The sequence below is a fragment of the Xiphophorus hellerii genome, chromosome 15, assembly GCF_003331165.1.
Source record: "Xiphophorus hellerii strain 12219 chromosome 15, Xiphophorus_hellerii-4.1, whole genome shotgun sequence".
NCBI lineage: Eukaryota > Metazoa > Chordata > Actinopteri > Cyprinodontiformes > Poeciliidae > Xiphophorus > Xiphophorus hellerii.
In genome coordinates, this window is record NC_045686.1 from 23,410,943 (window position 1) to 23,438,122 (window position 27,180).

The following is a 27,180-nucleotide window of genomic DNA, read 5'->3' on the forward strand; positions in this document are numbered from 1 at the left end:
GATGAGAGCAGAGGGACGTCTCATGGATCACAGCTGGTCCCGATGGAACCAAAGATGAAGCACAATGACAATGTTCAAGCAAAACGGTCGACTCAAGGAGAAACGAAACAGAAAAAGGTCCAATAAAGATGCTAGTAATAAGTTTTAGAGCAACTGAAATGCAATACAAGCTTGTCTAAAATAACCACTGACGGCTCAGTGACATCATGACACTGAGCTCTAATTCTGCTTAAAACACTTCCTGGGTTCCACATCCTGTCATTGTTTCAGTAGCCTTTGTTTTGTTTAATGAAAATATACCAGATGACCAAATGGTAGAGCAGACATCAAAAATAGTCATAGTAAGAATAACTAAATGAGCTAATAAAAGATTAGTTCCAAATGTTTGAAAGTTTCCTTCATATGGAAACTTATCATTAAAATCTACATGTCAACCTGTCATGTGGTCCAAGTCCTGGTCAGATGGTCCTGGAGGAAGTTGAGGTTGGAGGCGGTGCACCACTAATGATCTCCCTGTGTGAAACATTGACTGGAAATGTTTCATCAGTATGGACCTTACCAAGCTCCGCCCACAACCGACCCACTTGACCGCAAGTCTCACAAACAAAGCCTGCAGCCCTTGTTTCTATGTAAACATGACTCCATTAGTTCATCACTTCTACCGGATTTTCACAATATATCAGCTACTAAATGGACAGAGGAACTAACAAGTTCATGTCATCATCTGGGAGGAGGTTACTGGTTTCTCAGTCACAAGCTGGTTGCAAACCTGAGGCCAGCAGGTGTCAGTCAGTTATGGTGGATCTGAACTTTGGTTTGATGACGTCAATATGAGAAGCTACAGACTGACAGGAGGAACCAAAGAGCTCTGTAAAGGTAAAGGCAAATCTTCTGAAGTTGGGATATAATTAATTTAATTTCACATAATTATCGCGGTAGAAGCCATTTGTTTAAAATTTTATGAAATATATTTATTCTATTTGATGTTTGTTGTGAATGACGTAAACTCACAAACGAACGAGGTAATTAGTCCAACGTGACCACGTAGAATGGGCATCAGCCAATGAAACGCGGCCCCTCTGGTAAGGTCCATGTAGTAAGTAAGGCAGCATGGACATCACTTTACTTCTACAGCAGAAATTCACCATTAGTGTGCTAATCTTATTTTTAAGATTTTAAAAATAACTGCATATTTATATTTCTAATGTGTTAAATATTGCACTTTATCCATATTAAGCAGCTTATAAAAGGATAGTTGCATCTTCAATTGGAAACATCTAAAGATAACAGAGTGTTGGTGAGTCAGTTTTCTCTTAAATATAACCTGAGATCTGGATCCTAACCTACAGTGATGCATGTTGGACCACAGAGTTTTTGCTCCAGCGACTCGAGTCGATAGAGGCCAGACCTGGAGAAGGTGGCTAGTGAAGAGTCCTGCTCCCTGGACGTGTAGACCACACTGGGCCTCATCGTGCCAACACTCAGTATTAGCATGAGATGTACAGCTGATCAACACCTTTCTCACATGAAGGTGGTTTTCTCTGCTCTCAACCTGATTGCAGCTTCACACTGAACCTGACCAAGAAGGAACTGAAGAAACGTCTCTAATATCTTAATATTCTGTTAAGTGCCCTTTTTCTACCCATTTCTTCTAAATGTCAATGAGAAAGCTCCGTAAATATATTTGTCACTTTTTGGAATCGGAATTCTTGACCGCATGTGCTGCTGTTCTGTGTCCATTGTTGCTTTGGGACTCAGCCTCCATGTTTGTTTCTGTCATTGCTCAGCATCATCTGAATGTTTTCCAAAGGGCCTACACAAAGCCCGTTTACCTCTACAGTCTGTAAGCAGAGCTTAAAGCTGCACATGCTAACTTTTATAAAATTAGTTCTTACACACTTATTAAAACTGTCTCCATGCTGTGACAGTATAGTATAAACATGTAAAAAAAAAAGTTTATAAAAGTTACTGCAGCTTTAACTCTGATGTCATAGCATGTGTTTTTGATTTTGTTTTTTGCCAGTTTCTTGGTGATGTAAGCGGTAGCAGCCAATCAGAGAGCTGTTTGCAGTGAGCTTATGGTTCATGCAAAGCAGCATGTTGGCGCCGTCCCAACACCAGAGGACCTGACCCATGCATATAGAACCAGACTTATTTTCTGATTCTTTTTTTTTTTTAAAAAAACAATAGAACATATTTTAGCTCTTATTTTTCTACGTTTGTAATTTTCACCTAAAGCCTGCGTGCATTTCCTGAGCTGAAATGTGTCGTTCTATATGCAAAAAAAAAAAAAGCCCATGAAAAGTTTTTTGTGAAAGTCGAGCAGAATTAGAACGTAGCCGTCCACCAGCTCATCTTTCTGCGCTACGTTTTGAAATTCTGCTGACGTGTTTCAGGCTTTTCATGGTTCCCAGTTTTTAATGACTTGTATATTTTTGTGATCGTTTACCTTTTTGAATCCTCCATGCCTGAAATTACTTGAAGTGTGTGTGTGTGTGTCTGTTGATCTCTTTCCAGGTTATAGTAGCCTCTTTTACAGCTAGCGTGCCATTATCCTGTTAATGTTGACGTTAGATGTGAATTGTGAACACTAACACACTTGTAGAAGCAGAACCTTCTCCAGGTTATTATTTACTACTGTTATTAGAACTGTAGTAAATACAGATTCTGTAGCTTTGTGGCCTTTTCACAGTGAAACACTTAGTAATTTCTCTACACAATAAATATTGTTTGGAACAATATTTATGTTTCTATCATCTCATCCACAAGAATTCTTCTTGTTATGCATTCCAAAAACAAAGGCGAGGTCCTTCCTCCATCATCAGAACGTTTCTTTGAACTCCATCTGGACCAATCAGACACTTTGGGAGTGATGCGTTGTGATGTAACTTCCTGGCTGAATGAAAACGTTCCTGTTCCGTTTCACTGTGTTTAGATGTGCGGTTCAGCAGATTTCTAACTAAAGTGAGACGACATTGAAATGACGACTTGCTGTTTAATGTGGAAAATAAAAACAAACGTGACTGTCATCTGTGTGTTTTGGTGCCATCTAGTGGGGAATCCTGGTCATAAACTTTTATTGTAATTAAAGGTTCTGTTGAAACGAGGCTTTGTGAGGCTTCTTTAAATCTTTCCCAGGTTTAAAACTTGACCTACAGACTGTAAATAAATGTTACAGTAGCTCCATATTCAGACTCTGGGTGTCGTATAGCAACAATAACAAATGTTATTGTTGGAACATAAACTTTCTTTGTGTTCCAGAAACAGAGTCCAAAGTGAATCTGTAATCAATGTTTATTGAAGACAGAATGACCTGGCAGAATAAATGGATAATTATTAACATCTCAGTTGTTACTGTAGATTATGAGGGCAAGGTTTTTGGGGGGTTTTTTAAAAAAATGTTTTTACATGGACATAAAATCAGTTTAAACCTTTAACAAAATGTGCATCTACTGCAGAAATATAAAGGGATGGATGATATGAGAAAGTATTAGTTCCTTTTTGTTACACTTGTTTCCGATTATTGAAGATATTAATGTCAAACAGTTAAAGTGAGTAAATACATTGTTTCAAATGATTGCATTTATTATGGTAAAATAATCTCTGGTCACTGGTTCACAACCTTAACCTCAAGCTCACTGCACTGCAGGAAGCCAAGCCACTTGTGGAAGCTTTTGAGGTGGCCTAGTTAAAGTTTACACCTAAATCCAGCTGAAGACCTGTTGAATTACCTCAAATGGACGGAAAAAGCTTTCAGTGTGTCTGGTTTAAACTAGGATAGCTCAGTTTTCGAGTCCTTCCCATATCGGCTCACCAGGGCCAAAAGGCCGGAGTCCACCCTGACGACTCTGATGGCTCAAATTAGCATCCCTTCTTCAATTGTAAATGTGGTCGTTGACCGTCAGGCCAGAAGGTAGGAATGTGAATAGTCCATGTTGGGGGTGGGTGCAATCTATGATGGAGGCAGCTCTACAGTAGACTCTCCTGTAGGTAATGCTCTTCAGTTTAGTTTTGAAGCATACATGAAGTGTTTTTGGAGAGATGTGACCTTTTGCAGCTGATCCATGATGTTGTGCTGCATTATCCAGGTCATTTTGCCAAATGTACATAGAGTTTGCAAAACATACAATCTGTTTCAAGAAATGTGCAAAGGTTTTTCTAAAAGAAATTAGTAATGTTTCTCTTTGAAATAAAGCTAAGAGGGTATAAAATGACAGTTTAGAAAGAGCAGCATGCACAGCGTGGTTGAGACTGAGGATACCACCAAAAGGAAGCCAAACACGGTCACAGATTACAACAAAACAAAGTGTGGTGTGGATGTGATGGACCAAATGGTGCGGGAGTACAGCGTGCGTGCAGGAACACGGAGATGGCCAGTTGCGGTGTTCTACAACCTGATTGACATGGCAGCACTGAATGCACATGTGCTTTATCAGGCATGCACTGGGGTGAAGGAGAGACGGGTAGACTTCCTTGTTGAACTTGCTAAAGAGTTCGGTAACTCTCATGTGAATGAGAAGAAGGCACACAAGGAGAAACTGCTTCGGGAACAACCTTCCACACCCAGCCCAGGCAAAAGGGCGAAGTGTCAGGTCAACCAGCGAACATTTTTCTCCTCAAACATTGTCCTGAGCCGTATGCAACGAAATTTCGTTCTTTATACACCCTGTGCATTGAAAATGACAACAAAGTCAGTCGAAGTCGAAGTCTAAGTCTATTGTGCAACTGTGAGATGCGTTGAGGCCATTACCAGGGTACTGATAAGGTAATGGCCCTATTTACTGAACAAAAGCACCTGCTAGATAAAATCCTTCAGGCCAGTTGGACTATCGAAGCCGAAATAGGTATACGTCAAAGTGGACTAACTCAAGCTATTCTAGTTTAAAGCAAAGGGGGTCAAAACTCCTCCATGTGGATTTAAATGCGTCACCAAGAATGACAATAAGTTAAAAATCATATTTTGTATGTATTCATGTCAATCTCCAGCATTTAGGCATTTAGCCGTGTTTGTTTACAAAACAAACAAGCTTCAGTAATTTATCATTAAATTGAAATTCATTTTTAAAAATCCAGTTAGCAAATTCTGTCATCTGAGGTTATTAATGGCTAAAAGCAGGACAATAATTTTAAAGACATGTTAGAATGTTTCTTGACACAGGAACTGTTTGCTGCAATATTCAAATTCAATGGAGTTTGTTTATAAACATCTCCAGACCTTTTCCATATTCTTCTTGCCAATTTACCCTAATCACATTCGGTTACATTTTAGTTCAATATTTGTTCTACGACATTACGGTCAACTTGTCAAAGTTTTATTCCAACTCGCTCCGTTTTCTAAGGAGTCCCAGCTGGTTGCAGCAATCCCTCAGACTGAGCATGTATGTAGCAACAGTGGAGAGGAAAAACCTCCAGCAGAACCAGAACCGGAACCGGAACCTGGCTTGGTGTGAACGGCCGTCTGCCATGACCGGCACTCAAAACCCGCAGAAGCTCTGAGTTCTGCCAGTCCAGTTATTGTCTTCATTACTCCTGGAAATATTTCTGCCTTCTTATCCCCTCATCTGAAGTTGCCTTGGTAACGTTTTGATCACAATATGGATGAGGTAATGATTAAACTTCACCTCACATCTGTAGCATTATCTGAGAACATCTACTCCCAGCTGAAATGATCATATTTAATAATTATTGAACATCACATTCCAGAGAGCTTTTATCAAAGGATTAGTGAAACCAAAACTTCCAACATGCTCAAATTCTAATCTGGACCAGATTTAAACTGATTCCATGTCGTCTTTGTGTTTGTGCACAAAACGTGCTGCTGCTATAGTAGAATGCAGAGGGTTTGCTGCCCTCTTGTGGTGAAACGCTCGCATATTTCTTGCAGACAACAGTCAGTGTGAAGTCATCTGACCTGAAGGAGGTAAAACACGTCACTGACACTAAAAATGATGTTTCTACTAACATAGTTCATCTGAAGAATTATGTTAGAAGAAAGTAACTGGACTGAGATCTGTCCTGTCCACAGCCGTCAGCATCTATAATGACTGAAGAATTTTGAAATGAGTTACAACAACATTTCATTTTCCTCTGGGATCAATAAAGTATTTTTGGGTTGAATTTGAATTTGAATAAAGACATTTTGTAATGACAAACATTACCAAAAAAAAAAGACAACAAAACACCTAATCACACAAACTCAAAACCCAAAACTTCAAATCATCCGTCATCTTTACAAACGCTCCAGAAGAAATAAATAAATACACAAAAATGTAAAAACACAATTTCAAAGACAAATTAAAAAGAACAGGAACAATCTTTACTTGGAGTATAAACTCAGCCATTCCATCAAATTCAATATCATTTTATTATCCTTTATAGATTTTTAAAGACTTTTTAAAATTTACATGATCAGCAATTAATGATAATTACATAAGGCAACATGTTCCAGCAACCAGTTGCTCTACCAACTGTTTATTGTTTTATTAGAGCGTTACTTAATAAATATAAAGTAATAATAATTCATGTTAAAAGCATGTTTACTATAGGTGAGCATAACTGTGAGAAAAGACTGGATGGTTTATGTCATATGCAATAAATGTTCCTGATCCCACAGAATGAGAAGCTCTCCCCCCGGAAGTCTTCACAGATCTGTTTGGAAATAAAAGTTAGAAATCAGCAGTACTTCCAGTCTTTGCTGTTTTTCTGACTCACTACGTTTCCAGCAGAAGTTTCCTCCAGCTTTTCTCAGAAACCTTGAGCAACAATTCATGATAAACGGAGGAAACTAAACTACAGTATAAAACGTCACCTCCCTTTTCTGTGCTCCATTTCCTTCTTCGCTTGGATGTTTTTCGTTGTTTTGCTCTCCATTTTTTGTTTCTCCTCCATCTTGCCTGCTCGTCTCCGCCTCCTTCCCCTCGGCGCCCGCGTCTCCCTGGACTTCCATCCCGTTCCAGCAGAGGTCTGGCCAACCCGGAGGTGGGAGTGCGGCCTCGCAGCTCCATAAATCCAGCCTGTAATCGGCGTGTACCGGCCATAATGAGCTGCAGATAGCACAAATATGCTGATTATCTCCCAACATGACGGGGGCAGATGCTTGGACGCTCACTTTGTTGAAGCAGTTCCAGTGGCATAAATAGCTGTCTGTACATGGACATGGCCAACAGCACACACACACACACCCACACACACACACAGCTTGCATTGACATGTGTGTGTGTGCGTGTGTGAGGAGGAGAACGCAAATACCATGACCAAAACCTCCAGCATCGTCTTCGCTTCGGAGCTCATCAGCTTGTTGGTTTTTTCATCCCAAAGATCAGGTCAGGCTAAGGAATAATACCGAACCGGCTCAAGGCAGAAGTGAACTGTGCCGCCAAATCATTTCTATTAGTTTTTGAGACTGAGAGGCCAGTACTATTAAATTTGATTTGATGGTTTCACAAAAGATACATTAAAAGATTTTCCTTTGTAAAAGTGCCAAATATAATCTTCACTGTTAAACTCTGATGCCATGAGTTCAGTATTTTTGTATTTTTCTATTTAAGCACAGTTTGTTCACAAATAAGCAGATTTCACGACTAAAATCTGTCGTGAGTTGATCAGTGGGTCTCTGGAGTTCAGTTTCAAGCAGTCAAATCAAATTATAACCTGGATAAACTAGTTTATTCCAGTCTTACTTTTACTTTTGGTCGATATTCTGTGGAGTTTTAGTTAATTGTGAGTTTATTTCTTTCCTACTCCCAGGCTGCAGTATGTAACTTTAACTAAAATATGTTTTTTTTTTTACATGTATGTTAAAACTGTCACCACGTTGTGACAGTAGCTGTAGCGTAGCAGGGAGCAAGGGAGAGAGTATGAGGGCCGCATACACAGGTGTGACTGACAGCACTGAGACCCGCCTCCTGGCTCTGATTGGTTGCTTCTGACTGTATTTCTGCAGATGGCAACGAAGCCACAGTGAGAAGGCGGAGGAGATCAAGTTTTAACACTGATTATCTGCCTTACGCTGTCAGGACACAGTGACAGTTTAACAAGTAGACTATGTAAATATATATTTATTTTAAGAGCCATGCATCACTTATCAAATAGGCCTAAAACTTCAGTGCTGATATTATCAAAGCCCAACAGAAAGGAGCATTCTGTGTTTTTCAACAGATTTTCACCTTTTCTTTTCTTTTCTTTCACTGCAGCTTTGATAATTTGTCCAGTTTGTTTTTCCGTAACCTCTGCTTTACTTCAGCAACTCCAGATTAGTCACCAGTACACACTCTGGGAACCAGAGGACCCCCTGCTCTCCTCTTCTCCCGACATGGAGCAGATTTATAGAGCTAGCCTTGAACACTGGGCTGTTGCTGGTGGAGCAGAGCCCATTCTGCTCAGAGAGAGCGATGACTTCAGCCCTGCTGCAGCGCTCTTCTCTGATTCACCCCACAAACACACCAACACCACAACCCAACTCTTATTTCACTTTACATATAGGCAGATTAAAGACTCCAGGAAGTTCATTTGGATATTCAAAGAGCGAATACTAAATAAAATTTGTAATTAAGCCAGATGCTTCGGTTAGTCTAGTTAATAATCTCTGTGTGGTGTTGTCTTCATTTTGGTCATTTTGTTGTTTTTATGACATAACCAAACAAACTGAGGAGCAAAATGTGCAACTGTTGTTCATATACCGCTTTAACATGTCTGTTAATAAGGAGGTATTATATATTTTCCAGGCACTTAGTGTCATTTTATAGCACAATTGAGTAACTGTTACTTTCAGTTTATATAAAAAAGCTGCATACGTCAAACATGACTTAAAAGAAATTTGACTTAACTTGGCACTTTGAAATGGGCCTCTGTCTCTTTAAGAAGCTCCTGTTCATTGGGGCCAACATCTTGTACAGAGTTTCTCTGCTTTCATTTGTTCTGCATGGAAACAGATGATGTCGTTTCTCCATCACATTTATTCTTCAGAAGTCGCTCTATCGTTTGTTTTTCTCTCTACACAAAATCTATGTTTGCAGCTCTACGCTCATGTCAAAGCATTAATAATCACCATCATTATGGATGCTAATAACAATAACAACTCCCATTTTCTCATATAACCTTGTGCAATGTCTTGTAAATTTTAATAAATCCTGTATTGTCTGGTTTCTATTTAATTCAATTTAATATATTTTTTCTGTAAGTAATTTATCAGTACACATTATATTGTTTTTAGATATTTTTATATTCAATTGCATGTATTTGTTACTGAGCTGTTAAGTGATTTTTGCCACATCAGGGTTAATGACAGAGTATTGTATTGCATTGTATTATATTGTATTATATCGTATTGTATCATAATGTATTGTTTTGCATTGTAATGTAATGTGTCGTATCGTACTGTACTGTATCGTATCATATTGTATCGTATTGTATCATATCGTATTGTATTATATTGTATTTCATTGTATTGTATTGTATCGTATCGTATCGTATTGTATTGTATTGTATTCAGACAGCAGGCTGGTTGATGAGCTGCCTCAGTTGTAAAACTCAAGCTGAAATCTGCTTTGGTCTGAATCGATACCCAACTGATCGATAATCTTTATTATCTTTAATTCTCTGCATTGATTTTCTGGCTGAAGAACGTAGTGGGAGCAACTCAGCAGCTGCGACTTCTATAATATGCAGTTCTATGACATGTATTCATACCGCTCAAACTTAGAGCAGACCTGCTCAGTGGTTGATGCATGTGTTGGTCCGTCACATGTGATCCCCATAAACACACTGGCGCATGCAGTTGTGATGTGATTAATGTGTAAAAGGTTCAGGAGGTAGGAATACTTTCTGCTGCAGGTTAATCATTAGGAATTATCGTCTGGTGACAGGTCCAGATCAGGCTTCCTTGACCTTTCTGACCTTGAAGTAAAAGCTCACCCATCAGAGAACGTTCCTAGCTTTCTCCCAGCGTTTCCGCAGAGAGGGATGTTTTCCCCTGAATGCGACCCGCAATCATTGCCCAAAGCGCGCCCGCTGGTGTTTTCATGGAACTGAAAGGTTACATTCTGCGGCGGAGCTGTAATGAGAACTAAGTGGTCTGACAGCTGCTGCGTTCCCACAACAATCCCTCCCTCTCTGCTCGCCGGCCCGTCCATCCTGCCACTCCCACACAAACCCCTATTAAAAAATTTTTTCCAAAAAGACACAAACCTTGGCAAACATACATTTTATTTCATTAAAAAAAAAAAGCCCACAGATGTCTAAATGCTTACAGAAAGAATCTGAAAAGACGTTAAATCAGGATAATTGGTTACACACTGTTCCTTCATGTTGTGATTTGTGGAGTAATTAGTCAAGAGATTCAGACTTTTTATTTCCTCATATCAAACCCCTTCCTGACAGTCTGATGCTTGTTCCTTGAAGAGAAGAAAACTTTCAAACAAGTGTAAATTTAAATCATGTTGGGGTGTGGGCATGTGTGTGTGTGTGTTTACATCTACATACGCTGCTCTGCAAAATTTGGATGCCCTCGTTAATCTTTTCACATTAACAAAAACTTTGCTGTATTTTATCAGGATTTTCTGTGATAAGATGAATAGAAATGAAAACACTCTGCAAAAACTACAAATCTTACCAAGTTTTTTTTTTGTTGTTGTCTAGTTTCTAATCCAGATACCTTAGTGCGCTTTAGTTAAGAGAAAAATTACAAGAAACTTTTCAACAAGATACAGGAGCTCGTTTTGAGTCAATAATTATTGAACATAAATAAAAAAGTACTAGTTGCACTGGCAGATTCTTACACTTTAAACGAGATATTTTCCCCGTGTTATCAGTTAATCTAGTTTATTAGTACAGCATATTTCAGCAATAACACAGTTCAAAGTGCTTTACATCATAAAAACACAAAAATACAAAGTCATAAAAAACTATACAGTCAACAAAATACACCATGAAGTCAAAGGTGAACTAATCTCTCAGGTGAAATTAGAACCTTTTTTTAAAAATCAAAATTAGGAAATTATTTACTTAAAACAAGCTCTTATATCTTGGTGAAAAGTTACTTTTAAATTCATATATTCTTATTTCAAATGAACTAAGATATTTGGACTATAAGACTAGACAAAAAATACTTGGTAAGATTTTATGATTTTGCTGTGTGGTTTTCCTTTTTTTATTGATTTTTTTACAATTAAAAAACAAAACAAAAAAACAAGAAATCACACATAAAATCACATCATGTCCTAATAAAATACATTGAACTTTGTGTTTGTAATGTGACAAAATGTGAAAATGATCAGTAGGTTTAAATACTTGTGAAAACAGAGAAAATCTGTACACAGGCAGTCAGAATGTTGGAGGATGTATAATCAGGTCTAGTCCAAGGACTGGCAGAAAAGTTGAATAAATGATTATTAAAAAGCATGTTTTCTTATTATTATATAACAACTGAGTTTTTTCCTCCTGATCCCATCATGGCGACTGACGACTAGATTGATAAAGTAGTCTGGTATCGGGTTACCGCTGTTCGTCTGGGGTCAGAGGTCGGGCCGGGTCGTGGCCATGCCGGGGCCTCTGATTGGCTGACAGCAGATCCCCAACAGTGCCACAGTAGAGCAGGGAACGCATGGGCCACTTCTGAGGACAGAGCAGGACAAAACGTCAGCGTTGGTCATTACAGCTCAAAATACAACATACATGCATGTTTAAACTCATGGATATTGAAATCATCTCAATGATGGATGTCATTTGGAACACATTCAGCCCAGTGATGCGCATATCAATATATGTACGTGGAAAACACAGTCATGAATCCGGTGAAGCATCCAACAGTCAAAACAGAAAGCAGAGGTTTCCAAAATGAACCAAAAAGGTTCATTACCTGGCACATTTAGATTCCAAATTATTTTCTTTGAACAAAGAAATGTATTTCTGTTAATGAATGAGACAGGCATCTTTCCAAAAAGATGAAAATAACATATTATAAGAAGTATTCATTAAAAATATAATTTCTCTGTCGTCTCTATATATAGGTTGAATGAATAGATTACTTTAAGCATGAATGTAACAAGGTTGTGAATAATTCTGGGCCACAAAAACACTAAACAATCATAAACTCACCACCGCCTGCTGCAAAGCCATAAAACTGAATCATTCACATCCTCATCTCAGGTTAGAATATGAGTCACTGCTTTTCCTTCTGGATGTTTAGCCAAGCATTTTTTGTCAGTGGGTGTGGGTTTAATTCTTAAAAGTTCATCTGACCACTAACTATCCATTCAGATAACTGGAATAGAAAAACAAAGAGTGTGTTTTATGTATCAGGACTGAGCTGTACTCTGTTCCAGTGTTTTAATTGGTCTGGGGGTGACAGAGGGCGTGGCCTCATCCAGGAAGTCAAGGTAGAACCTCCACCGTCTGACGTGATGATATCTTTATGAAAGCTTAGAGAGGTGAGTCTGATTGTATCACAGTGTTGGAGCAGATTTACTCTACAAAAGAGGTTGAATGGGACATTTCCCCTGTTGCATGTTTGACTTTATTGTAGTTAAGACAAAATGGACCCTTTCCTGGTTCAGGCAATAAAGAGATAATGTGATAAAAATTATAAAAATATAACCAGGAGGGAAGGAAACAGCAGAACCTCTGACTTTATGCAAACATGTCATCTAGCAGTGATGGAAGCATTTATCTAGCAGGCCACCCACTGCACATAGCGTTTAGCTTTCAGCTGTTGGTTCCTTACTTTGACAGGATGCAGGTATCCGCCCGGCCTGGAGGGGGCAGTGTGCTCTGCCACCGCCCCGTCCTGGTCCAATGTCTCGGTCAGGTACGCTATGTAGTTAGTAGCCAGGACCAGGACATCCAGCTTGGACAGTTTGGTGTCGGGTGGGACTGAAGGCAGAGCTGCCTGGGAGGAAATGTTTAGTTTTTATATTTTAATAAAAACCGATGAGAGAAAAATCGGCTCTGAGTGAAAGGAGGTGAAAATAACAGAACAGAAAAAATAGGGATTATAAAAATAGCCTTGTGACACCTGTGTGTGCGTTGCGGTGTGCGCACGTGTGTAGGCGTGTGTGTGTGTGTGTGTGTGTGTGTGGGTGTGTGTGTGCGTGTGTGTGTGTGTGTGTGTGTGTGTACCTGCAGGCTGTGGAAGGCCTGCCGCAGGTTGCGCACTCGGCTCCTCTCTCGCGCTGCGTTTTCTGGAGAGTGCTGGACCCTTGGGGGCCTGCTCTGCACCACGGGGCCACAGGCGGGAGCCGAGCTGAACCTGGACCCACACACGTTCTGCTCCTGAAACACACAGCACACTTTAAACAACCGGTGCTTTATCTGATCTCCAGTTCCGTTTAGAACGGCGTCGGTAAATCACGGGGCTCTGTGTGTTTTGTCAGCTTTAGAGCCGCTCAGATTACCGGCTCTCACTCTGATCGAACCAAACTGGAAAAGAGAAGAGCAGTGGCGGGATTCAGATAGGTGGACTGACACAAACAGAAACAGCAGCTGTCACAGACAGAAGGTTTATTTGTTACTTTTTACAGGGTTCAGTATTTTTCTTTCAGATTTACACGAGATAAAAATGGAGAAAATGAAGCTTGAACATTTATTTCCAATGTGACTTTTATTATTAATCATCTTCCAACTTCCCACACAAAACATCTGAGTGACCATTGAATTAATACCAGTTTTTAAATTAAATCGTCAGTCAGATTTACATATAAACTATATCTGGATGATGTCACTAATATAATATCTATTTCTAGAGGAAACATTGTATTTATTTGTGCTACATTAAGCAGGCTTATCAATTCATTACACTTCTCTGGAGAAAAAAAAATCAATTCTCTTAATCAAATCTTAATGCTTTAAGAACAATCCCAATAGCTACATGATGACCTTGAATAACCAATGTAATTGTTTGTAATTTTCCCTTATTTTTGTATTAATAAACGATTCGGCTTGTTTTAGATGTTTGCTTTAAAAAAAATACTCCTCCTAAATGAAAACTAAAGATTTTTTTTATTGTTTTCTTAAGTGCATTTTACATTATTATTATTATTATTATTATTATTATTATTATTATTATTATTATTATTATTAAGAAGAAGAAGAAGCATTTGATTTGTGAATTTTGATTTATTCAGTCGCAAAGTGAAAGTAGAAACATTATATTGGAAACTCTTATAATTGAAGTAAAACAAAGCAAAAAAAAAAAAGTAAATACACTGCAAAAACATCAAATCTTCCCAAGTATTTGTTTTTCTACTGCAAATATCTTAATGCACTTGAAATAAGACTAAAATAATTTACAAATAACTTTTCAGCAAAATATCATAGCTGAAAAATGAGAAATAAATTTTAAAAAATAAAATAAATATCGTAGATTTTTTTTAAGTTAATATCTAGATATTGATTTAAAAAGTTCCTGTTTCTCTGGCAGATTGTTTCATTATAACAAGGCATATTTCCAATGATGTAAGAGAAATAATCTGCCAGTGCCAGTTTTTATCTATATTGACTTTAAACAAACTCCTATATCTTGTTGAACAGTAAGTTGGAGGTTAGTACTCTTTAAATAAATCTAAAGATAGTTGCACTGTGAACTAGATAAAAAAATACTGTGAACAATTTTTTACATTTTCGTAGTGTAGATTAATCAGATTTATTAACAAAAATATATATACAGCTCTGTAAAAAAAATGAAGAGCCCACTACACTGAAAACCTCCTGGTTCTTCCACCAAATATTGATTTCTGAAATCTTCCTGAGTTCAAACATTAGTGTTGTTGTTTCTAAATGAATATCAACTTGTTTTCTTTGCATTATCTGAGGTCTGAAAGCACTGCACCTTTTTTGTTATTTTGACCATTTCACATTTTCTGCAAATAAATAAATACTACATTTTTTGCTTGGAATTTCAGAGACATGTTGTCAATAGTCCATAGAATAAAAGAACAACGTTCATTTTACTCAGACATATAACTATAAAAAGCAAAATCAGAGAAGCTGATCATTTCAACTGGTCTCTTCATTTTTTCCAGAGCTGTATATAAATACATAAATAGTTTGAATCTATAACCAAATAGTCCACATTATCAGCATATCCAATATATTTCAGCTAGTCCTACAGGAAGAAATTATACTAATAGGATGGTTGTGATGACTAGATCATAACTTATTAAATTGTGCTCTGTTGTTCTGCCATAGTTTCTCTTAGAAACCAGGGTAATGTTTTAGTTAAACTAGAGAAAAGGAACTGACCCACTTCCTGGGCTCCTGGCGGCTGCTGGTGGCACTCTCCCTGTGTCCCTGTGGGGCTGCTGGGTGGTCGGCCGCTGCAGCGGGGCTCTGATGCACCAGCTGCTGGTTCACCGTCACCAACATGAGCCCTTCCAGAGGGTTGACCGCCATGGGTTCTGCTGGAGAGCCGCAGCAGACTCCCAGCGCGTCGGGAGGACTTAAATCACTGTGGCTCGGTGTGTTTTCATTGGCCGGATGGAGGTTTGCTTTAGACCGCAGCAGGCTGCTGTGAGGAAAGTTCATACTGTCTAGTAGGTAATTCAGTGAAAGCACAACAAAGCACCTGACCCGAGGTCATCTTTTCATCGTCTCATCTTTAAAGCCTGATCTGGATCTCAAAAGAAGCTACTGATTCAAACAGTTGAAATTACTCATCACGTCTCTTCCTGGTCCGGCTTGGTTCTGTCTGGCTAATCCGAAGCTCCTCAGTAGGAAGCCTAGCATCCACCCAGACCCATCAGGCCGCTGGCAAACACTGCAGGCTCTGGGCTCTTCCCCGACCGTCCGCTCAGTTCCTCCCAGCATGACCCCTCTCTCCCTCGCTCTGCGTCTCTCTCTGCTCCTTTCCTAATCGGGTGAGGTAATGCGGGAAACTTCATGTGGTCCTTATCTCGGCCGCCCGGTCATCCTGATCCTCCCCTGGCCGTTCGGTTGCCAAGAGGAGCAGGCGTGCAGGCAGTCAGGGCCTGGGGGAGTGCAGCGCTGGGAGGGTGTCCCGGGTCGGGGGCTCCGGGGGGCCTTGGGAAACTCAGAGCTCTGCTAGCAGCTGGACAGGGGTGGGATCTGAGGCGCGGGGCAGCGCGACATTAAACCTCACCAAACACGGGCAGGCGTGGAGAGTAGTTTGCTTAACATTTGTGTGGTTTTTCACCCTGATTTAAGGACATAGAAAAGTTAGAGTCAAGAGTTTGGAAGGTGAACAAGATCAGAATAAAGTGTTCCAGCAGTGATGCTCTGCTGGTCACCACTGCTGATGGAAAGGTTAAAGAAGAAGAATTTCTGTATGATTTGATATCTGCATAACAGACCTGTATATCCTGTCTGAGGAGAGGCAGAATCCTCTAACCATCAACCGCAATCTACCAAACCAGAGTTAAGTCTGAAGTGGTGAAGTATTCTGTTATAATCTACATTTAACCAGCTTAGAATTATACTTACACAAGAATGAATATGACAACCTATGGCGGACATTGTAGATGGGAAAAAAGAGCATTTGTTAGAAAAAAGAAAAAAAAAATTCTAGAAAAACTTGTAAATTTATGAGTTTGAAAAGTTGAACGTTTTCAACTTTTGAAACGCAGATTTCCATAAGTCTAAAATTTTAGACTTTTCAAGCTCGGAAATATCCAAGTTTTTTCTAGCGAATTTTTGACTTTTCAAGATCAGAAATTTCCATAATTTTACAAGAAAATTTCTGAGGTTAATCTCAAAATTTCGGAGTTTTTTTGGCAAAAATGAACTTTTTTTCTGTCTACAATAGCCACAATACGCCGTCGTAACTAGCAGTTTTCATCCCCAGGCTGTCAGGCTTTTAAACTCAATCGGATTTAAGGTTTTTTTTTATTTTTATTATTGTTATTTCAATTTATTTGACTTTTTTAAACTGTGTTGACAGGAGCTTGTTGAAGTACAAATTTCATCACCCAGATTTTTTTTGGAGAATATGACAATAATGTTATTTCCATTCATATTTTCAAGAATCCTGACTATTTGAACTGAAAGGAATGAAGATAAAGATTTAGTGACTTCAGAGAAGATATTTATGGATGCCGTCAGATCTGGATTTACTTTCAGCTGATCAATTTAAGCATCCATTAGCTCTGTGATAAATTAGTTAACAGTGATTGTTCTGTTTTAGAATAGTTTTTGTTTTTCCATGTGTGTACATGGATATTACTGAAAAAAATGGTGTCTTGGGTCCCACTGGTGGTTTTCTGGATGCCCTTCTAAGGACTTGGACCTAAGTCTGTTACTTACACAGTAAATGTAACCTTATTAACTGAGACGTAGAGCTACTAAACACCAACAGCAAGTGATTCACTCGTTTCCATACTAGAAAAGGCCATATTGAAGTTTTTCCAGATTAAAATTTGGATTTCACCAGGACTTTTCTGTTAATTGCCAAATTAAGTAGTGCCAGTTCATATGTTTATTCCATGTTCTTGTTCTTTGTTTTTGTTGCATAACAAACTTAAAAAGTTCAATGCTCTGTTGTTCCATGTTAAAATGTGATAATTCTGTACTTATTGCAAGTATATTTTAATGACTTCTTTTGGGGAAAAAAATCTCTTTAAATGTCTGCTGAGGTTACCTGAGGAAGGCTGCACAGTGGCGCAGTTGGTAGCACTGTTGCCTTGCAGCTAGAAGGTCCTGGGTTCGATTCCCAGCCTGGGGTCTTTCTGCACAGACTTTGCATGTTCATGCTGTGCATGGTGAGTTCTCTCCGGGTACTCCGGCTTCCTCCCACAGTCCAAAAACATGACTAGGTGTGTGTGTGTGTGTGTGTGTGTGTGTGTGTGAATGGTTGTTTGTCCTGTCTGACTCTGTGTTGCCCTGCGACAGACTGGCGACCTGTCCAGGCTGAACCCCGCCTCTCACCCGGACAAGGGTGTTAGAAAATGGATGGATGGTTATCTGAGGTCAGACTTTAACATTCAGCTGTAAGTTTTGTTGAGACAAAAAGAAATAGTGAGAACAAAGCAGTAACACACTGTTAGTTTTATTATATCTGAAGGTATACAACACATTGCTAAAAGTCTGGGTTAGACTCGCATAAAACTACTGAAATAGTAAAACTCACAATCTGCTGAATATTTCAAATATATTTCTACTGTAAAAAAATGCTGATGTTGGAAACTTTTTGCACTCTTCATTAATAAAGAAAAACAAAAATAGCCTTCATTCACTTTCAAGTAAATCATCTAAATATGTCATTCAACAATATAAAGTGTCTTCATGTAAGACTCTTCTGTTTCCAATAAGTGATCAATAATTGAATATTCAAATCTTCATCAAACTCTAAACTTCATCACTGTATCTTCTACCACTGCAAGCTTATGTTGCTTTAAAGATCATGTAGATCTATTATGAAATGGACTTGTCAATAGATAACAATGACTCAGCAGGTTTGCTATACAGCAGATATACTGTAGTAATTATTGTGAAATTATTGTGCGATTATTTATACCTTCATATTATATAACTAGGATCAATTGGAATGTATGATTCAATTGAAATATTTTTTTGTAAAGTGCCTCGAGTCGACATTTGCTGTGAAATGGCACTAAATAGACAAACTAAATAGAATTAATAGTGATTATTGTGTTTATCTGTAAATTTATGTCGGGGATTTGTATCACTCATCACAATGAATATTCTCTGGTAGAAGAGATACTGTTTTTCAATAAGACATTCCTGGTAATCTATTGAAACTGCTGCTAAATGATTAACTGATAACGTCCACTTAGACCTTCTGTTAGAGGTTGTGCTGTGGTCGCCATCCAGCAGAGGGCGCTGCTGGTCATCCGTAAGCAAAGCCAGAGACAGAAATAAAGATGGCGGGGCCATTCCAGAACAGTAACAAAAAACTGTTTACTCAGTCAGCATTTAATACATTTTACGCCAAATAATGTTAAAATTAAAATGTTTATTTATTTTTTATTCAGCATATTATGAAAGGTTTAGCCCTTCTTGTTATGCAAAGATGGTTGGTCCTCTTGGTACAATCAAAAACTCAGGTTTTTAAGAAAGTGGTCGCTTATCATTTAATCGTTAGTGGATTGATAAGATCTATCTACTTTTGTTTGACTCATTAAAGATTCAGTATTATGAATTTTCCAGACACAGTCACTTGATTGTGATATAAAATGATACTGTTACTATCAGTTGTTATGAAAATGCTACATATATCAAATATGACTTAAGAAATTTGACTTTATTATTTCATGCCTTGAAATTGGGCCTTTGTCTCTTTAAAAACTCCTGCTGTTTCTGAAACTCCGCCTTCTGGAAGTCATCACAACAACACTCCTCTATTAACCCTTTACCAACATTTTTACCAACGTTTCACTGAGATGAGTTTCAACAGGTGTTTGCTAATTGCTGCTGGCTGGTCTGAAGGAGCTGAGTGGGGAACTTGTGGCTGCTCTGTGAGATGGAAACGTGGAAACTGCAGCTCTGAGGAGGAGTTGCGTCTCGAAGGCGGAGCTAGGGCCAACCTGGCGTTTTGCACAGCTGAATGGTTGCCATGGAGACTAAACTATTTCTGAAACATGCAAGAAAGAATCTAAGTAACACTCCAAATACGGTTTGATAAGGGAATAACACTATAACATGATATAAAGCTAAAAAAAAGTACATTTTGCATAATACGGCCCCTTTAATTAATTACTTAGGTCACTAATTCCTGGTCAATTAATAAAAAGTAAAAGTAAAGTTAGAGCCACTCCTATTTTCTAATTGACTCCAGGAAGATTGAAATGCATCTAAACGGCTGAATATTAAACCTGACTGGTCAGCAAGTGTTACCACGGCTGTGGCCTGAGTGTGGAGGACTTCTGCTATCAGTCAGAGGAATGCTTGGTACCTTGTCTATGCTGTCAACACAATAACACTGGCTGCCCCCTGACATCCCATCTGCAGCTGCTCACTCTACTCTTTTCAACACTCCAGGCTGTAGTGCCTAGATATCCATAAAACAGCTGGACTACCAACACAAACCATCTCTAAAACCAGTCAGTTTTACTACTCCGTGTTTGAAGGAGAACAGGAAAGGTTTAGAAATAATGATTTATGTAAACAAATTTTCTGAAATACGTGCTTTATGCAACAATTAAATGTAATATGTTGCCTCTAGTTATTTAGTTGCTTTCATCTGACAGCTAGGTGTGTGATGTGTGTGGGTATTTGAATATTACATGCCCCAAATATGTGTTATTATAGTCCACTAAAATGTTCTGATTCCACTAAGGGGGGAAAAAAAATCACCTCCTCTCTTGGCTAAAAGCAGGAGAAAACATTTGGCATCTTATCCATCAACCTTCTACTCCTTCTTCTTCTTCATCATCTCCTCCACTGATCTTGTGAACTGCTGGATGTCCTCCGCCATCAGCCGGGGCTCCTCCATGGCAGCAAAATGACCGCCGCGCTGCATGGGAGAAAAGCTGACGAGGTTGTGGTATTTCTGTTTGACCCAAAGCTTAGGCGTATGCATCAGCTCGTTGGGGAAGCAGGCGAAGCCCGTGGGAACAAAGACCGGTATCCTGGGAACAGAAAGCAATCAAATAATAACAACAGCCCTCCAGCAAAGCAGAGAATTACTTTATAGTTTGAACGTTAAAAGCCTTCATGATTTCTCTGATTTGATATATCTTGCTGGATTTTCTTGACATCAATTTCAGGGAGGAATGCAGTGGTCTGTTGATAATGTAAGGACTGGATAGGATCCAGGATGAATTATCACTCACTTAGCATGGGGCACGTCCAGACCTTTGCCAAAGTTTTCCTTATAGAACCTCATTGAAGAAACGATGCAGCCTGAAGTCCAGTAGATCATAACGTTGGTGAGCAGGTCATCCAGAGAGAACTTCCTGTAAGGAATGGATCAGGATTTTACTCAGATAACAACATCTGGAGGTGGAATGGTGCCCAGAAATTATGCCTCATTCAAAAACAAAAAACAACAAAAAAAAAATATACTAGAGTCAGAAGTAAACAGATCTGAAATAAATCTTAATTAAATATGTTCTAAAAAATAAAAGAGTGTAAAACTGACTGGAAATTTGATTGAACTTCTTTTGATGAATAAAGTGCAGACATCTGCAATGCTTGGACAGATGAATTATACAGCAATGTAGTGAGCTGTTGTTTAGAAATCTTTAAATAAGACTGGGTCCATATTTAAGTCACTTTATCATTGTTTTGGTACTTAGTAGGTGCAAGACTTTAATTAATTACTTAGACATTATATTTCATTGCAATTAATTGCATTTTCTCTATCTTATGTAAGTAACAAAAAATTTTAAATAAATAAAAGTTCTGAGCCGGAACCTTTGTATTGTGTATCTGGTACGCCTGTAAATTTGACGCACAAGAAACATCAGCAAGCAACAACGATGGATGACAACACCGCTTCTCTTGACCCTCTGGTCACTGGGTTACTCCCTGCTTCAGAAAACAATCTGCTGGAACGCTGGAGAAGACTGTTGTTGTGTCCAAGTTGTGCTAAAAGGACTTAGCCTATCAGTGAAGCTAATCAAACCTAAAATAGCCTCTTAATGCTAAGCATGTAGCAGCAGCGCAGACACCTTCAATGCTAATGTCATCAGCGTCCAGACATTTCTAAAGAAGTTTATATGTGGCTTTTACACTAAAATGCAATTGTAATTAATTAATTACAGTCCGTGTGATTAACTCAATTAAAGATGTTAATGGACTCCCACACCTGGTATTTAGCTGAACCTGAATGCAGGTCTGCTCTCTCATCAAACATCAAGCTCTCATCCTTGGAGATTCATCTCCTTACATGACAGATTAATTTTGGCCTGACTGGATGCTCCGGGCAGCTGGATTTGGACACAACATAATTTTTCTCCAGTATCAGTGGTGTTTGCATACAGCTTGACGATGTTTCAGGTGAGTAATATAGTAATAGTTTAGTGCAGAGAAAGATATGTTACATTTTGCTGTTGAAAGATGTGCAATGTTTCTAGTTTAGGTGTCACTTTTTGAAGTTGGACTCCTTCCACACATACTGTAAATCTTCTTCAGGAGTTCAGGTATGCAGCAAGGCTTTATATGTTTGGTGTCGATTTGACAGGGATGTACTGGACATTTACTGTTCCATCCCTAACTCAACATGAGAAAAATGTCTCCCTTTAGCACCTATTCCTAACCTGGTGAGTCCTCCGTCTTCCAGGTTCCTGAAGTCATGATCTGTCCAAGTGGAAAACTTCTCCAGGATGTAGGCAGCCAGACCGACAGGAGAGTCATTCAGCCCACAACCTGACAGAACAAAACAATCACTGCTATTTGGGATTTAAAACAAAAGACTTCAAGAACATTTGACACGAGGGAGAAGAAAATGCGTTGAATGATCAGTTCTTACCAGCTGTATCGGGTTTGGTCGCCTGGATGTGCATGTAGCCGGACTCTTTGATGGATTCCAACACCAGCTTCTCCATGCAGGGGTAGAGTCGCTCTACGTCTGTTTCAGTGAATCCGAACAGCTTAGGGAAGCGGCGGCCGAGCACGATGGACAAAGTCACGAGCAGCCCCGGCTTGGAGGGCGGAGCAAAGTTCACGTGCAGACCTTTAACAGTTCTAAGGAGAGCGAAGGAAATAAGATGTTGAAGAGTTGTGTGAACCGTAGCTAAGCTGGACCTGTCATTAAGTCATTGAGTCATACTTGGGCTCCAGCTGAGCCATGTTAGTGGTGACCAGCCAGCCCCAGTCTCCTCCATGAGCATAGAACTGCTGGAAACCGAGACGCTTCATCAGCTTGTGGAAGATGCGTGCAGCACAAACGGAATCGAAACCTGTTCATACGAGGGCAGAGGGAGAAACTTTACAGTTACTGCAAACTCTACTGAGAACTACAACCCTTCTACTACTAGTTAGGTTTAGAGGAATGGGGTGAATGAAGTTTTGGTTAAGGTTAGGGTTAGGAATAGACTTGTAATGTTTAGGGTTATGGGCAATGTCTGGGTTAGGCATAAATGTAATAACTAAGATGAATGGGAGTCAATAAAAAGACGTCAGACTGATTGAAGTACAAGGATGTTTGTGTGTATGTGAATCCTCTGCACCTGGTTTTCTGGATAAAGTTGAAACATTGATGCTATGTGAATGTGCCAGACGAGTCACAGCTGATACATTCATATTCCTAGGGTGATATGTTCAACTTGTGTTCTTTATCGGTGGAATTTCTAATAAAAGTAAAAATAAGATAAAAAAATAACTTATCATAAAGCCTTACAGACACATTAAAAGGTAAACATAAGTGTTTACTTGCATATTGAATAGACATTTTGCTCTTCTTTTAATTCACAGCTTTTTGTCATAATAAACAGGAACTGGTTCTTTTTGAACAAAATGTTTTTTATGTCAAAGTTAGAAGACAAAAGCCAAGCATGTTTACATTGATGCAATTGAAGTAAAGTGAACAACTTTTTTTGTATTTTAAAAAGTATTTTGTATGGTAAAAATTTTTTGTTTGTTTAATAACAACAATAAAATGCAGAGGGTCCCCCAGACCCACAAACACTGGCTGAGTGTTTGTAGGTCAAACAAATGGTTGAAAACCTATTTCCACACCACCTGGCTTGTACCAGAGTATTCGGGCCCAGCAGCACTTTTACCTTGTTTTTATTGACATGAAACTGACATGGTAACTGCGTTACCTTTACCTTTACTGGTGTACTGCCCCAACTGCCACGATACTTTTAGCTCTCTAATACTGATTAAGAGTCAACATTCGGCATGAGTCCTTCCAAACTGACCTTTCTTCCGTGGTGCTTCAGAAAAGCCGTAGCCTGGAATGGACGGACACACCACTTCAAACACAAGCTGACCGGGATCCGAAGGCTCTGTTAACATGGGGATCAGTCCATAGAACTCATAGAATGAGCCGGGCCAGCCATGGACCATTATGAGGGGAATGGCTTTTGTCCCCTCAGGCACCGTCTTGGGCTTTACGTGCACGTAATGAACGTCAATGCCTGGTTAGAAGTCGAAAGAGGTCAAGGTTATCTGTGTAGCTTCCTCATGAACGTGTCAGCTGTGAAGTCTCACCTTCAATGTTGGTTTTAAAATGTGGGTACTGGTTCAGTTTGTCCACTTGTCTCCTCCAGTCAAAGTCCTTTCTCCAGTAAGAGACCACCTTCTGAAGGTAGTGGGAGTTGAAGCCGTAATGAAACTGGCTGTCCTCCAAGGAGGGAACAGGACGGGTCTGGTCCATCCTCCTGTACAGGTCCTAGGAGACAACAGGGACAACAGGAAGAGGGAGGACAGGATGAAGATCTGGAGAAGATACTGTGGGGTCTAAGGTGCGTTTGATTAGCTCACCTCCAGCTCCTCATCAGTGGTGGTTACTTTAAAAGACCGGATGGTGAGGTCTTCCTCACCCTCAGGGGGCGCTCCAGCCCCCCACCAGCCATCCTCGGTCTTCAGAACCTGGTTCTTGCGCCTCTGAAGCAGGAAGATAATCAATCCTCCGATCACCAGGGCAACCAGCAGTGCTGTGAACATTGTACTTCTGCAGAGAAATTAAATATGAACAGAATCAGACATAAAGTTGTACATAAACCCTTCATTTAGTCACTAAAAGACACAATAAGAAAGAAAGACGGTACTTAATAATCTAGAAACACAAGATGCGCACAGAATAAGCTAACCTTAGCATTTTTGCTAATTTTAGCTTACACACTAATGTTTGCATAATAAAGGGAGTAAGTCCACGTAACATTCCATATAATAATTGATAAAAGACAATACAATCTGGAAATAAGGTTTTTCTTGTAAATGCTTGGTGGTGTGAATATGATGTTTACCATAAATACTAAAAATTTTAATAACATATAAAAAATTATGTATTACCAAGGACACATTTTAGCCATTCTAAATAAAACATATTTAACTGTTAAGGTTATGTTATGTTAATTTTTTTAATGAAAGAAAATTGTCAAAATAATTTGGTATAACTACAATCTCAAAACCAATAAACAAGATTTTTATCATTATTTTAGCAGAAAGTACACATAGGGACCAAGTCCCATTTATTTATTTAGTAATCAAAGATTCTTTAACTGAATAGCAATTGTGAATAATTATGAAGAAAATGTATCTTACTTTATTATTTATTAGGTATTTTTTGGGAGTAACTTTCAGTTTATATTTCAAAAAAATGTTGGACTAATAAAATGGTAAAAAAAAAAAAAAATCTCCTACTTAATATTTTGTTGGTTATTTTCTTACTTTTAAATGACAATCACGGTCGGTATAAATGGAACTTGAATCGAAACTAGGCATCGTATGATTTTGACATGGAGGTAGAGATAAAGTTTTAAAGGACCTCTGGGGATTGTGTCAAACACCGCGCCATATTCTTTAGGTGTATTGTTTACTCTGAATGGCAGCAGAGAATGCCAAGTTTTCTAGAGTTGTATGGAGACGCTAAACTCTCCCTGGTTTTGATGATCCCAGATAGAACACCATGGAAACTGAAGGACCAGCTCCCTATACAGCTGGTTCATGTGCTGTGAGCAGCAAGTCTGTGAAGGAGTAGCCCCTATCAGTCTTTTGCCTTGGATTTTCATAGTCCTGGTCCACTATTGGAGAGAGGAGTGGCTGAACTGGGTTGTAAAATGTTTGCAATCTGATACCAGTATACCTGATAGTACTTCAATGAACTATTGATCATTCAGAGCTGGTTTCTAAGACAGGATATAAATGCTAGATGTAGCTAGATGCAGTTTAATTTTGATACATTTAAGCTGCACACATTGAGGATGGATGACTGGGTGGACGGATGACTTTAAATGATGTTCTTATGGAACCAGAAGAAAATACTAAAAGTAACAATACTATAAATACTTTCATCAATACTTACAATTTACTAGTGCCAAAATAAATCAAAATAGCATTACACTTGTTATGATAAAAACCATGATGCAGACTTAGGATCACTAGTTAGTTTTATGTTGTGTGTGATTTTAAAAATCCAACTTTTACCAGTTTTAAGCTAAAGTAAAAATTTGTGGGTTTGAGAAAAAGGTCTCTACGACTTCAGACAGAGATTAACTCAGTTTAACCGGATAAGCGACACCATGGGTCTGCGGTGTGACCCAAAGCTGAGCCACAATCCTTCTCTGGCTCCAGACCCAGCGGAAGGCTGAGTGGACCGAAACAGAGTCCGTGTTGTTGTGTCTGGGACCAGCTGAGGGGATTACAGGCCAGCACTGACCTAGCCTGAGAGCTGCATGACGAAGCTTCTCTGCACCAACACGGACCCAATCATTCCTGTTTCTATGAAGACGTTCAAGTTCTGCAGTTAACCAGCGGAACAGGGGCGAAGGTTGAGAGAAAAGCCTCCTCAGTCCCTGGGAATGTCGTTGTGACGCAGTTCAGTGACCTGTCTGGAGCCTGAATGCAGGATATCCACGGCTATTTTCTCGAACAGACTGCCCTTCATTAAAAAAGGGCTAAAAGTTTAGTCACACCAACTCCTACAACAAAACAACATATTTTCCCCTGCTTACATTTAGCTAGTCGATGAATATTAAAGGCAGACCCTGCAAATGCAAAGCCGAACATGTTATTACTAGAATAAGATGGAAGAGTTCAGCTGTTTCTTCTATGGACGTTTCATTGAAGTTGTGTTCCTACGGCCAGTAAATGCAACACTGTCTCTGAGGACTTAAACGACTCTCTAATTTCGCCTCGTGTATAATACAGAGAAAACAGCTTTAACTGTTTATTAATTCATAGGAGAATTCCCAAGTTGGAAGGTTTTTACCTGAAGTCCCACAGACCAGCAGGAGGAAGGTTCCCAGGCAGACGGGGCACGGTGGACAGACCGGAAAACTAGGCTCGTTTTATTCCCAAACTCCTTTCCTTTCTTCCTGCAGTTCTTTACATCAGAACTTTCTCACATTCAGTCATATTGTCCACACAGCAAAAATCGCACTGAGAACGAAATGAGGAGGAAACACGCAGGAGTTTTTCCTCTTGGAAACTGAGCTTGAGAAGAGGATGATGGGACATGTAGTGTTTTGTGATGTATTCAACCTGTGGTACAAGTACAATAAGTCATATTTTTCCATCAAAAAACTAAATTATATTTTCCAATTGACAGTAATCAGAATGGCTACTTTACGTTTTATATCAAATGCATATTATACATTCGAGTTG

The 27,180-nt window shown here is 39.1% G+C and overlaps 2 protein-coding genes across 3 annotated transcripts; both read right to left on the minus strand.

The window, feature by feature from the left end:
* Positions 1 to 11,220: 11,220 nt before the first annotated feature.
* Positions 11,221 to 16,499, minus strand: LOC116733747 (transcription factor 24-like). Its single transcript, XM_032584553.1, has 4 exons — positions 15,235 to 16,499; positions 13,114 to 13,266; positions 12,719 to 12,883; positions 11,221 to 11,610 (listed from the first exon to the last, which is right to left on the minus strand). The coding sequence occupies exons 1-4, from the start codon at positions 15,514 to 15,516 to the stop codon at positions 11,491 to 11,493; spliced, it is 720 nt and encodes a 239-aa protein (XP_032440444.1). The 5' UTR covers positions 15,517 to 16,499; the 3' UTR covers positions 11,221 to 11,490.
* Positions 16,500 to 17,972: 1,473 nt separating this feature from the next.
* On the minus strand, positions 17,973 to 27,019 carry ephx1 (epoxide hydrolase 1, microsomal (xenobiotic)). Of its 2 annotated transcripts, none has more exons than XM_032585590.1 (9): positions 26,786 to 27,019; positions 24,337 to 24,526; positions 24,064 to 24,244; positions 23,772 to 23,990; positions 22,679 to 22,808; positions 22,379 to 22,593; positions 22,167 to 22,275; positions 20,739 to 20,861; positions 17,973 to 20,534 (listed from the first exon to the last, which is right to left on the minus strand). In XM_032585590.1, the coding sequence occupies exons 2-9, from the start codon at positions 24,517 to 24,519 to the stop codon at positions 20,315 to 20,317; spliced, it is 1,380 nt and encodes a 459-aa protein (XP_032441481.1). In that variant the 5' UTR covers positions 24,520 to 24,526; positions 26,786 to 27,019; the 3' UTR covers positions 17,973 to 20,314. The 2 variants fall into 2 exon arrangements, with proteins under 2 accessions (XP_032441481.1, XP_032441482.1); XM_032585591.1 differs by lacking the exon at positions 26,786 to 27,019 and adding an exon at positions 26,234 to 26,576.
* Between the last annotated feature and the right edge of the window lie 161 nt (positions 27,020 to 27,180).